General features: G+C 40.6%; 1 protein-coding gene across 9 annotated transcripts in view; it reads right to left on the bottom strand.

Moving 5' to 3' along the window:
• The window catches only part of SPAG9 (sperm associated antigen 9), a 147,291-nt gene that overhangs the window by 85,453 nt on the left and 47,750 nt on the right, over positions 1-14,088 (bottom strand). For all 9 annotated transcript variants that reach the window (XM_039476103.2, XM_039476105.2, XM_074388585.1 and 6 more), the window contains one exon: positions 7,796-7,866. In XM_039476103.2, coding sequence (XP_039332037.1) covers positions 7,796-7,866 — 71 coding nt within the window. The remainder of the gene's footprint in view (positions 1-7,795; positions 7,867-14,088) is intronic.

Below are 14,088 nucleotides of genomic sequence, written 5' to 3'. Positions count from 1 at the left end.
TTGAGTCTTAGATAAGGAATCATATGATAGACAAGCTGAATATGAAAGGGAAAACTTCAAGAATATAAAGTACATAAACTGCCAAGAACTTCTAAGGTCCTATTTGATTCTTGGTAATGTATAGTTTCACTTTTAAAAAGCCTAAATTTGGAATTAAAACATAAAATCAAGAGGCCTTTGCTAGACATACTAACATGATATGAATAAGAAAAAAATGAATTTTAAAAAACAAGAAATAGTGTTAGTATTTAAGGGGTAAATATTAAAAGGCAAGCAAAGGCTGATGTCTTTCTTGGGAATATTATTTGAATTCTTTTTTTCTTTTTTAATGTCCTTTCTCACCACGCATAAGGAATATTACTTGAATTCTTAACACTGTAGATAGAATAGTTTTGGAAGTCACTAAACTTCGGCTGTATTAAGACGGATTGCAATCTCTTTTTAACTTAAATTATGCACTGTATCAGATCTCATAAACTACCATGAGAATAGTAAAAAAAAAAAAATGCACTGTAGCATATTAAATAACAAAATGGATTTTTTTAAATTTTAAATTCACTTTACAAAGAATACTTTTGTTGTAGAAATTTTATTTGGCATGTACAAAAATTAAGAAATGTAACTTAATTTAAAGATGTCATTTATCATGAAATAAACAAAAAGCTGAACTCTGATGAATGAAATAAAACAAATTAACCATACTATTTCCCCAATAAATACTAGTCCAAAGAACAAATGCTATCCACAAAGAATAAAAACAGAATCACATGGCTATAGTATCGTATCTTAAAATTTTTAATTAACATACTTTTTATTTTAAATGTATAGATTTTACCACCATTTACAAAACAGTTTTGCAGAAATACACCTTTCATCTGTCAGTAAGTCAGAAATAATGAGCTTTCTTGTGTCAGAAAGAATTTTCAGGAAAAAAAAAAATCAAACTGAAACTAATATAACAAAGTGACTGTCAGGCCTAATCAAGCTCAATTTAAATTTTCAAAAGGTTTTAGAAGACCTAAATTAAGGCTTTGCAGTGGCTCATGCCTGTAATCCCAGCACTCTGGGAGGTAGGAGGATTGTTTGAGGCCAGGAATTTGAGTTCAGTCTCAACAACACAGCAAAACACTGACTCTAGAAAAAGTATATAACAACTAGCAGGCACTCGTCTGTAGTCCCTATTGCTTGGGAGGCAGAAGTGACAGAACTACTTGGACCCAGGAGTTCAAGGCTGCAGTGAGCTAATGATCATGCTACTGCACTCCAGCCTGGACAACAGAATGAGACCCCTAAAAAAAAAAAAAAAAACTTTAAAAATAAAAGAGGCCAGGTACAATAGCTAATGCTTGGAATCCCAGCACTTTGGGAAGCTGAGGTGGGAGGACTGCTTGAGCCCAGGAGTTCGAGACCAACCTGAGCGACCCTATGTCTATAAAAAAATTTTTTAAAATTAGCTGGGTATTTTGGGACGTGCCTGTAGTACCAGCTACATGGGAGGTTGAGGCAGAAGGATCATTTGAGCCAGGGAGGTCAAAGCTGCAGTGAGCCATGATCATACCACTGCACTCCAGCCTGAGTGACTGGGTGACAGAATGAGGACCTGTTTCAAAAAAAAAAAACAAGCCTAAGGTGAATTCTTTTTGTTTGTTTGTTTGTTTGTTTCTTCTTTTGAGACAATGTCTCACTCTGTCGCCCAGGCTGGAGTGCAGTGGTACAATCTCAGCTCATTGCAGCCTCCGCCTCACACACTGAAGTGATTCTCCTGCCTCAGCCTCTCAAGCAGCAAGGTACTACACGTGCTCTCTCAAGCAGCAAGGTACTACACCATGTCTGGCTGATTTTTGCATTTTTAGTAGAGATGGGGATTTGTCATGTTGGCCAGGCTGGTCTCAAATTCCTGACCTCAAGTAATCCACCCGCCTCAGTCTCCCAAAGTGTTGGGATTACAGGTGTGAGCCACAGAGTCCAGCCGTGAATTCTTAAATACACAGAATAGTAAAGTAATTGTATGTATGGGATTGATTTGTTCAAATGAAGGACCTAATTTTCTTTAAACATTCAGATGAAGAAAACAGACCTATCCCAGATTGCTGTTATAGTAATCTATGAACTCAATATAGAAAAAGAATGACAATCAAAATGAAAACATAGTTGTCCCCCAAATAGCCATTCTATAGACTGATTCTCTATTATCTTAAATGCTTAATTTTTTAAAAAAAATCAAAATCTAAAAAAGGGTTAAACTCTAAATTTTCTTTTAATGAAATGCAGTGGTTCATGCCTGTAATCCCAGCACTTTGGGAGGCTGAACTAGGTGGATTGCTTGAGGTCAGGAGTTTGAGACCAACCTGGCAAAAGTGGTGAACCCCCCCAACACTACTAAAACTATGAACAAAATTAGTCGGGCATGGTGGCAAGGGCCTATAATCCCAGCTACTGAAGAGGCTGAGACAGGAGAATTGCTCGAACACAGAAGGCAGAGGTTGCAGTGAGCTGAGATTGTGCCACTGCACTCCAGCCTGGGTGACAGAGTAAGACTCCATCTCAAAGCAAAAAAAAAAAAAGGAAGAAAAATGTCAGGCTTGGCATGGTGGCTGATGCCTGTAATACCAACACTTTGGGAGGTGGAGGCAGGAGGATCTCTTGATCCCAGGAGTTTGAGACCAGTCTGAGCAAGATGGTAAGACTCCACCTCCAAAGAAAGAAAGAACAAGAGAAAGAGAGAAATATGAAAAAGAGAGCAAGAGAGAAAGAGGAAGGAAGGAAGGAAGGATGGACGGATGGACGGACGGGATGGGGGAGGGGGAAGGAAGAATGGGGAAGAAGGGAATGGACAGTGGGGGAGAGGGGGAGGGGAGGGGGATGGAGGAGAGGGATGGGAGAGAGAGGAAGTGGGGGGGAGAAGGGGAAGGGGGAGGGGAGGGCAGAGGGGATGGGGATGAGGAGGAGAGGGTGGATGGTGGAAGGGAGGGGAGGGTGGATGGGGAAGGGGGAGGGGGAGGAGGGGGGATGGAGGGGAGGGGGAGGGGGAAGGAGGAGAGAGGGGAGAAGGGGAAGAGGGGTGGGAGAGATGGGGAGGGGAAGAGGGGAAGGGGGAAGAGCAGAGGGAAGAGGGAACGGGGAGGGGGGAAGGGGAAAGGGGGAGGGGAGAGGGAGGGGAAGGGGAGGGGAGAGGGAGAGGGGAAGAGGGAAGAGGGAGGAGGAGAGAGGGGGAGGGGAAGGGGAGGGGGAAGAAGGAGGGGGAAGGGAGGATGGGGAAGGGGAAGGGGGAGGGGTGGGAAAGATGGGGAAGGGGAGGGGGAGGGGGGATGAGGAGGGAAGAGGGGAAGGGGGAGGGGAGGGCAGGGGAGGAAAGGAAAAAGGAAAAAGGAAAGGAAAGGAGAGAATTTTAAAATTAAAAAAAAAAAAAAAAGAAAGATGGAAGGGAGGAAGGAAAGAGAAAGAAAAATGTCTAGTGGAACCTAAAGGTGTTAATGTTATTAAGAGTTCAGGCAGGCTGGGTGCTGTGGCTCATGCATGTAATCTCAGCACTTCGGGAGGCCAGGATGGGTGGATCACTTGAAGCCAGGAGTTTAAGACCAGCCTGGGCAACGTGGTGAAATCCAGTGTCTACTAAAAATACAAAAAGTAGCCAAGCATGGTGTCATGAGCCTATATTCCCAACTATTCAGGAGGCTGAGGTGGGAGAATCACATTAACCCAGTAGGTAGAGGTTGCAGTAGGCCGAGATCATGCCACTGCACTCCAGCTTGGACAAGAGAGAGACTCCATCTCAAAAAAAAAAAAAAAAAAAAAAAAGTTTAGGCAATAGAATCTGACAAACCTGGCTTCAAATATAGTTACTAACTAGCATGGAATTTGGGCAAATCATTTCATAGACTCTTTCTAAACCTCAATCTGTAAAATGGGAATGGATGAGAATTTTGGTCAGAGGATAAAATAAGAATGCATTCAAACACTCCCTGATGTGAGACCATCCCAAGATCCCAAAGGGATAAAGTTTTTGGTGATTAGCATACACATGTGGGCCCGAGTGCTTAAAAACTGTTTGTCCTCTATATTTCTTCCACTGCCCTCTTTAAGGCATGTCTTCTTTTAAGCAAATTCAGTAATGTTTACAAAAATTTAAGAATAGTTGACTATTTATTCTTAAAGACTAGTTATCCTCTTTTGATACAAAACATAGATTTTTTAAAAAAAGAATAGTTATTCTTAAATCAAATTTTTAAAAAGCCACTGTAGGCTTCCTTTAAGCAACAACGAATGTGTTTCATAAAAGTGTTAACTATTAAAAGATACTACCTTCTTTGGAAGCAATAGTGAAAAGGTTAAGGTTAACCCGCTTCAGGCTTCCTTTCCCTGAATGTTTTCGGAGTTTATGTTTTAAGGACGCCTAGTTCTTTGGCTTTAAATAGCTATTTATAATTGCTAATTGAATGACATCTCTTGAACAGATGTATAAACAGAAAAAATTGTGGGCTAGATAGAGCAGAACAGACCCACATTTCAAAGCAGCCCTATCTATGTTACATAAACCTTCCTTCCTTGAGGCAAAACAAAATATAGGGAGCCTATCAGGTCAGAGGAGAAGTACAGATAACTGAGGGAGGAGATGTATGAAGAGCTTTCAAGCTGCATGGGAAATCTGTCTTGGTTACTGGACAGACCTAGCTCTCTGACTTGGTAATTATGATTTTTCCTGAGTTCTTTTTTACTTCCTAGACTATCCTTCCCTCAAGGAATAAAAATAGCCAAAAAAAATTGTATCTTTTCATTTAAAATTGGCATGTCAGGCTTTTTTATAAGCACAGATCTTCATCTTTACTAAATAATTTAAAAATATGAAATTTCACTTTATAGTTATTTTTTAAGAATGTATATATTTTAGGCCAGGCATGATGGCTCACACCTGTAATCCCAGCAACTTGGGAGGCCAAGGGGGGTGGATCACCTGAAGTCAGGAGTTCAAGACCAGCCTGATCAACATGGTGAAATCCCATCTCTACAAAAAATGCAAAAATTAGTCAGGCACGGTGGTGCGCCCCTGTAATCCCAACTACTTGGGAGGCTGAGGTGGGAGAATTGCTTGAACCTGAGAGGCAGAGGCTGCAGTGAGCCAAGATCACTCCAGCCTGGGCAACAGAACAAGACTCTACCATCTCAAAAAAAAAAATAATAATGTATACCTTTTATATTTTATACTTTAATACATCATAATTTAATAATCTTCAATTATTAACAAAGATTAGAGTTTCATTTAAGAAACAAAAGCATTATTTCTTATTTATCACTATCAATTACTTCCTCCAAATATATTTATAGCTGGGTACAGTAGCTTAATGCCTATAATCTCAACACTCTGGCAGACCAAGGCAGGAGATCACTTAAGCCCAGCAGTTCCAGACCAGCCTGGGCAACATAGTGAGCCATGACTGCGCCACTGCATTCCAGCCTGGGGAACAGAGGGGGACCCTGTCTAATTAAAAATACATATATATGTATATAATATATATGACATATATGTATGTATATTTATCAGCTTTAATAAGTACTACTTGGGTAAACAGTACATAGAGTGCATTTTTTAGGCATTGACATGAACAGTATAAACAGAATCAATAATAAGCTTTTTAACAACCTTAATATCCACTAAATGTCATTAAATCTTAATATCCACCAAAATTAAACCTTAATATCTAACAAATGTCATTAAAATCTAAGGTTATTTTGGTGTGTTTTTTTTTGTTTTTTTTTTTTGTGAGACAGGTTCTGTCACCCAGGCTGGAGTGCAGTGGCACAATATTGGTTCACTGTAGCCCCTACCTCCTGGGCTCAAGTGATCCTCCCACCTCAGCCTCCCGAGTAGCTGGGACTACAGGTGCAGGCCACCATGCCTGGCCAATTTTTGTGTATATATATATATATTTTTTTTTTTTTGGTACAGTCAGAATTTCACAATGTTGCCGACACTGGTCTCCAACTCCTGGGCTCAAGTGATCCACTCACCTTGGCCTCCCAAAGTGCTGGGATTACAGGCATGAGCCACTGCTCCCAGCCAAAATGTGGGTATTTTTTTATACACTGAAAAAGCTGCTGTGTAACCTGCTTTTGTCTTCCCTGAGCTCTATGGTTCCAGCCCTTCATGGACCATCCTTTGTGTCTACTACTAGATATCAATTCTGTGATACTTCACGCTCTGGGTATGGTTATTAAGCTAAAATTGTAATAATCAAATCTCACATGTCTCGGCTAACAGGGAAAATTCTACACCCTACCCCAAGAAAGTGCTAACCACATTATTCAAAGGCAAATGCAACTGAGTGTGGTGGGATTTTCTATTCCTTAAAAGCAGTAGCAGGTATTACAGAATTTTAGAAAATAAATAAATAGCAACATCTGGGCATGCTGGCTCACAACTGTAATGCCAGCACTTTGGAAGGCCAAGGCGAGCGAGTGGATCACCTGAGGTCAGGAGCTCAAGACCAGCCTGGCCAACGTGGAGAAACCCCGTCTCTACTATACTAAAAATACAAGTTAGCCGGGTATGGTTGCACACACCTGTAATATCAGCTACTCGGGAAGCTGAGGGGCGAAAATCACTTGAACCTGGGAGGTGGAGGTTGCAATGAACCGAGATCACACCACTGCACTCCAGGTTGGGCAACAGAGCAAGAGACTGTCACTCACACACACACAGATACCCCCCAACACACACACACACACACACACACACACACACACACGCAACAACAGAATATAGCTACAATACAATAATGTAAATACAATCTTTGCAGTATTAAAATGCTTACTGTACACAGAATACAGTCTCTATGGATATCCTCCAAAACATGATTTTAAATTGTTGTTTTCTGATCATAGATTATAAAGATTTTTATACTCTTCTAAAGAAAAACAACAACAACATAGTTTCTACCAGGCACAGGTTAAGAGATCACACAAATCGGAAGGAAAAAATAAACAGGAGCTAAGACTGGAACCCATATGTATCACAGGAAAGACAGGACTAGCAAGGGGAAAAGAGAGGATTTTTTTTTTTCATGTAACAAATATTGCATAAAACTATGAAAAGTCTATTTATATGGGTATGTGAACCCCAGATTGACCATGATATACAAAAAACAATGTTCACATTAACATAATAGAAACAAAAGCAAATGAGAGGCTGACAGAGAATCATAAAAAGGTTAAAAAACCCTCAAGTACATTTTCTAATTTGCTTTGAGAAGATTGTGTGCTGAAACTGTTAACTTAAAATACTAAAAACTCATGCAAAAAACCTACTTTTGAGTTATTTTGATTTAACACATTATAATTTGTGTTTATATTATTTGTTATGAGCTTCATGCAGATAAGTCCTTTACACTGGATAATAAATGTGGAGACCTTTTACCTGTAACTTACCAATCCATAATTTCTAAACTGTAAACAAAACAAATCAGTTCTCTCATCTTAGCATCCCAGAAACTTCATTATGTGCACATAGGGTTTTGCTTAGCCGGTCAAGGAGACAAGTACTAGAACTGTCTTAAATAATTAAATTATTCTGTGGCATACTAATTCACCACATAAAAAGCTAATTCTAGATGAAAAACAAGAAAAGTTGATATTTGGTAACTAGGTAAATTCCATGGAATTTAATGTTTTCTTGAAAAAATCCCCAAGAATAATTCTTTCTTTAAAAATTCTGATTTTCAAAGAAAAATTAAGACATACTTTCTAAGGTTTACTTCTTTGTCGCAATAATGCCATGGTAATGAAAAACCTAGAAACCCACCTCAGTGTGTCTTTGATGTAGTGCATTATATTCCTTCTTCAGTTCTGCTTCCCTTTCTTCAAGTCTGCTAACTGAAATTAAGATAAATACATTTGATCAAAGCAAAGTAAGAAATTTACTTGAAAAAGTACATGTTTAAAACTTAGAATGGGCTATCCACAATCTTTAGCAACTTTCAGATTCAGTGTTCCATATAAAAGTCTTCATAAAGCAGTGACCTCATTTTATCACCCTTAATAATGAAAACTTTCAGAGAAGGAGACTATATCAAAATTGGTTCTCTAATATTCCTATATATATCAGGTCATCCCCTAAACAATTTTTTTTTAACGTGATACAGAATTAACTCTTTCAAAAACACAAATCGCCTCATTGAAGTTTTAAGCTGGGATTAGGGCCCAAATCATTTGTTTCTAACACTACTCAAGCCTTTTCTTTAGTAATGGCAGTTTGTGAAAGTTTATTGTTTATAAGTACTTTTTCTGCTTCAGGTTTCCTAAATTTCAGGAACTCATCTTCTTTTATTTTATTATTATTATTTTTTTCATCTTCTTTTATTTAGCTCCCTCTGCTGATGGGTTTTGTGAGTGGCACTGACTTGGGGTAGTGCTCATAGAGCATAACTTCAGAATATTTTTTTAAAAGTTTTATTAGGCTGGGCGCGGTGGCTCAAGGCTGTAATCCCAGCACTTTGGGAGGCCGAGGCAGGTGGATCACGAGGTCAAGAGATCGAGACCATCCTGGTCAACATGGTGAAACCCTGCCTCTACTAAAAATACAAAAAATTAGCTGGGCATGGTGGCACGTGCCTGTAATCCCAGCTACTCAGGAGGCTGAGGCAGGAGAATTGCCTGAATCCGGGAGGCGGAGGTTGCGGTGAGCTGAGATAGCGCCATCGTACTCCAGCCTGGGTATTAAGAGCGAAACTCTGTCTCAAAAAATAATAATAATAAAAAGTTTTATTAATAGATCCTGAGATACAGAATGTCAGGACAGGATTCCACAGCAAACAATAACTGATAGCAAAGATGAATGATTCAGGAAGGAGGTGGAGTCCACACAGAACCACAAAGGAAGAAATTACGGTACTCAAGACAGATGGTAATGACAGCACTCCTGATACTGTTACCACAGAGAAGGGAACACAAAACCATGCCAGTGGTGAGGCAGAGGGTGGTGGTGAGGCAGAGCAGAGACTAGCCAGCCTGGAGGAGCCCATACTTGGCTAAGGAGCAGTGGGAGACAGTCTGGGGAGAAATAAAGCTGGTGCTAGCGGAGCATGTCAAGATACTCATTTATGTCAGTTGGAAAGCCTTAGCATAGCTGAAAATGTTCCCTGGGTTTCAGGGTCAGCTGGCTGCAAACAGGCAAGGCTGTGTGTAATCTACAACTGCTGACTGTGGAGGACAGCTGTAGAAGGAACTAGTATGAACTAATACTCTGACAGTAGATATATGAATGTTTTATATGCCTCCTAGTATTAACACACCAGACACCAAACAAAACATACTTTGTGCTGCCCAGAAAATTAAATTTGGGTTTGTGTCCCATTATTTGTTTAAATATCTTGAAAACATGTGATGAGGAAAACTGCTCTCTTTGTTTTGATTTGTTTCTAATTCAAGCTTATGTGTCATTGGCTCATTACATTTGCACGAGAGTAAACACACTACAGTACCCACGGAGCACACTTTATCATGCCATCCAAGTGCTGAGTACATCTGCTGCTCATCTTATCCTGTGGCTGAAAGCGATAATAAGCAAATTTATTATGCAGATGTGTTGTGATAAACTAATAGATGCTAAACCATAAATTAATCCTTTTTAAATAAAATTTAAATCTATGATTTTTATTTAAAAACAGGAAATCCAGGCCGGGCGTGGTGGCTCAAGCCTGTAATCCCAGCACTTTGGGAGGCCGAGGTGGGTGGATCACGAGGTCAAGAGATCGAGACCATCCTGGTCAACATGGTGAAACCCTGTCTCTACTAAAAATACAAAACATTAGCTGGGCATGGTGGCGCGTGCCTGTAATCCCAGCTACTCAGGAGGCTGAGGCAGGAGAATTGCCTGAACCCAGGAGGCAGAGGTTGCGGTGAGCTGAGATCGCACCATTGCACTCCAGCCTGGGTAACAAGAGCGAAACTCCGTCTCAAAAAAAAAAAAGGAAATCCAAGCAAATTATAGATATTTAATAATAATTTCAAAATAAACATTTTCTACTACTTCTTGTCATTTAAATTGATCTAAAAGCTTAAAGGAATTCTGAGACTATTGGACAAACCATATCTATTTTAAATTGTTCACCTTTGTGAATCATTCTTTTCTTGATAACGTGCAACAAAAACAAAAACTGAATGCTGACGCTAAAATAAAATCCAACTATCATTCTTAACCCTCAAGTTGAAATTTGTGTAATAGTGGAGCCTTATTATTCTTGTCAGCTAATGATATAAATTTTTAAGTAAATTTATATATATCACCATCACCACCACTAATAGCAACCAACATTATAAACTGCTTATTATGTACCATACAGTCCTAAGAATTGCATATAAACTACCTTATTTGAGCCTAACATTAACTTTATGATTAAAGTACTATTATCACATCCATGGTATAGATGAGGAAACTGAAGCAAACAGAAGCTAAGCAACTCGCCCAAAGTCACACAGACAGTAAATGGCAAAGCAAGGATTCCTGTCAGAGTCTGGTTCCAGAATCTGTGTTCTTAATTACCATGCTATACTGCTTCTCAACAAATACTCCTTTTAATCTGTTTTGTATATTGGAGTTTAAGATTTCACTTTGGGCAGAGGGGAGTAGGCTTCAAACAAAAAACTCCTGTTCTTATGGAAATAAACCATTCACAGATACTTTGACACAAAACATCAAACTGCCAAGCAACATGTGTACCCAAGTCAGAGAGCTGCACATTAAAACCAAAATGCAACACCACCACACTTCTGAATGGCCAAAATGAAAAACACAATACACCAAGTGCTAAACAACACAACTGTCCATCAAGAGTAGAATGGATAAATATTCATGTACTGGAATACTGTACAATGTGAATAAACAAATTATTGCCACACACAACATCATGGACCAATAGCACAAATACAACGTTGAAGGAAAGAAGCAGAAATAAAAGAATACAAAATTCAAGACATAATACAAAACTAATCTGAAATGTTAGAAGTCAGGACAGTAGTTACCCTGGGGAGGCTTTCTGTATAGCCCCAGCCCACCTCGACTCAAACACAATGCGCATCCATTCACACAGGCACTTTCCTCTGCTTGAATACTCATTCCTCCTTTTGTTATCCAACAACGGCTGAATTCAACATGTAGAATGGGATTTAAACAAACTATTGAGAACCATAATAAGCTTTGCTGCTCTAACTTTAGCATTCTCAGGGAGAAGAGCAAAAATGTTACCAAACAGACTGGATAAAGAAAATGTGGTGGCTCACGCCTGAAATCCCAGCACTTTGGGAGGCCCAGCCAAGAGGATTGCTTGAGGCCAGGAGGTTGCAGCTGCAATGAGCTGTGATCATGCCATTGCACTCCAGCCAGGGTGCCAGAGCAAGATCCTGTTTCAATTTTTAAAAGGGGGCGGGGTAGCCAGGCACGGTGGCTCACACCTGTAATCCCAGCACTTTGGGAGGCCCAGGCAGGCAGATTTTGAGGTCAGAAGTTCAAGACCAGCCTGGCCAATATGGTGAAACCCCATCTCTGCTGAAAATACAGAAATTAGCTGGATGTGATGGCAGGTGCCTGTAGTCCCAGCTACTTAGGAGGCTGAAGCAGGAGAATTGCTTGAACCCAGGAGACAGAAGTTGCAGTGAGCAGAGACAGTGCTACTGCACTCTAGCCTGGGTGACAGAGCAAGACTCCGTCTCGGAAGCAAAAAAAAAGGCCGTGTGCAGTGACTCATGCCTGTAGTGGGAGAGCAGGGCGGGCAGATCATGAGGTCAGCAGTTCGAGACCAGCCTGACCAACATGGTGAAACCCTGTCTCTACTAAAAATACAAAAATTAGCTGGGCATGGTGACACACGCCTATAATCTCAGCTATTGGGGAGGCTGAGGCAGGAGAATCGCTTGAACCTGGGAGGCAAAGGTTGCAATGAGCTGAGATTGTACCATTGCACTCCAGCCTGGGCAACAGAGTGAGGCTCTGTTTCAAAAAAAAGAAGAAGAAGAAAATGTGGGACAGGCTGGGCATGGTGGCTCACGCCTATAATACCAGCACTGTGGGAGACCAAGGTAAGCAGACTGCTTGAGGCCACGAATTCAAGACCAGCCTGGGCAACATGGCAAAACACCATCTCTACAAAAAATACAAAAATTAACCAGGCATGGTGGCATGCACTTGTAGTTCCACCTAGTCAGGAAGCTGAGGTAGGAGAATCGCCTGAGCCCCAGAGCTCAATGCTGTAGTGAGCCGTGATTGCAACACTGCACGCCAGTCTGGCCAACAGAGTGAGAGCCTGTCTCAAAAAAAAAAAAAAAAAAAAAGAGGGGGCCAAGCATGGTGGTTCTTGCCTGTAATCCCAGCACTTTGGGAGGCCGAGGCAGGAGAACTGCTAGAGCCCAGGCATTCAAGACGAGCCTAGACAACATAGTGAGATCCCCATCTCTATTAGGGAGAAAAAAAAACAAACAAACAACTAGTACACATATACCATAGAGTACCATACAGCCATAAAAAAGAACAAAGCCTGGCATGGTGGCTGATGTCTGTAATACCAGCACTTTGGGATGCCAAAGCAGGAGGATTCCCTGAGCCCAGGATTTGAGCCTGGACAACATAGTAAGATCCCTGTCTCTCTTAAATAAATAAATAAATAAATAAATAAATAAATAGTACGCATATACCATAGAGTACTCCACAGCCATAAAAAAGAACAAGGTAGCTAGGCACAGTGGCTCACACCTGTAATCCCAATACTTTGGGAGGCCTAGGCGGTCAGATCACAAGGTCAGAAGTTCAAGACCAGCCTGGCCAACATGGTGAAACCCCGTCCCTACTAAAAATACAGAAATTAGCCAGATGTGGTGGCTGGCTCCTGTAATCCCAGCTACTTTGGACGCTGAGGCAGGAGAATTGCTTGAACCTGGGAGGCAGAGGTTGCACTGAGCCAAGAGTGAGGCTGGGGTGCAGTGGCTCACAACTGTAGTCTCAGCACTTTGAGAGGTCAAGGTGGTTGGATCTCCCAGCACTTTGGGAAGCCAAGGTGGGTGGACTTGAGGCCAGCAGTTCAAGACTAGCCTGGCAAATGTGGCCAAACCCCATCTCTACCAAAAATACAAAAATTAGCAGGGCATGGTGGCAAACACTGTAATCCCAGCTACTCAGGAGGCTGAGGCATGAGAATTGTTTGAGCGCGGGAGGCGGAGGTTATAGTAAGCCATGATCACATCATAGCACTCTATCCTGGGCAATAGAGGGGAAACTCTGTCACAAAGAAAAAAAGAGTAAGATAATGTCCTTGGCAGCAACATGAATGGAGGTGGAGGCCATTATCCTAAGCAAACTAACGCAGGAAGAGAAAGACACTGCACATTCTCACTTATAAATGGGAGCTAAATACTGAATACACATGGATGCAAAGAAGGGAACAACAGACATCAGAACCTACTTGAGGGTGTGGGTGGAAAGAGGGTGAAGATCAAAAAACTATCAGGTACTATACTTATTACCTGGATGACAAAATTATATATCTAAACCAAACCCCTGCAATTTGCAATTTGTCTATAAAAATCAAGCTGCCATGTACCCCTGAAACTAAGTTAAAAAATAAACAAAAATAAATGTTACCAAATTGGAGAATTATAAAAAGAAAGAAAAAAAAGATAGGTACAATTGAGGATAAACTAGAGTTACTTTTTCAACAGTCAGGTTGGTAATATGTATACTTTGATGCCATATAACTTTTTTTTTTTTTTTTTTTTTTTTTTTTTTTTGCCACAGAGTCTTGCTCTGTCGCCCAAGCTGAAGTGCAGCAGGGCGATCTCGGCTCACTGCAACCTCTGCCTCCTGGCTGAGGCAGGAGAATCACTTGATTTTATCACCAAAAAAAGGGCATTTAGCACATGGAAACTACCTGGAGTTACAGATGACTTGTCCCTTTTGTTATTTATTTTTAAATAGACTTTATTTTTAGAGCAGTTTTAGGGTCACAGCAAAATTGAATGAAAGTACATATAATTTCCATATATCTGCAGCCCCCCTACACACACAACATCCCCTACTATCAACATCCAGAATCAAAGTGGTATACTTGC

Source organism: Saimiri boliviensis, chromosome 17 (assembly GCF_048565385.1).
Source record: "Saimiri boliviensis isolate mSaiBol1 chromosome 17, mSaiBol1.pri, whole genome shotgun sequence".
Classification (NCBI taxonomy): domain Eukaryota; kingdom Metazoa; phylum Chordata; class Mammalia; order Primates; family Cebidae; genus Saimiri; species Saimiri boliviensis.
The sequence above is the reverse complement of the archived record's forward strand: the minus strand, read 5'-3'. Positions and strand labels throughout refer to the sequence as shown.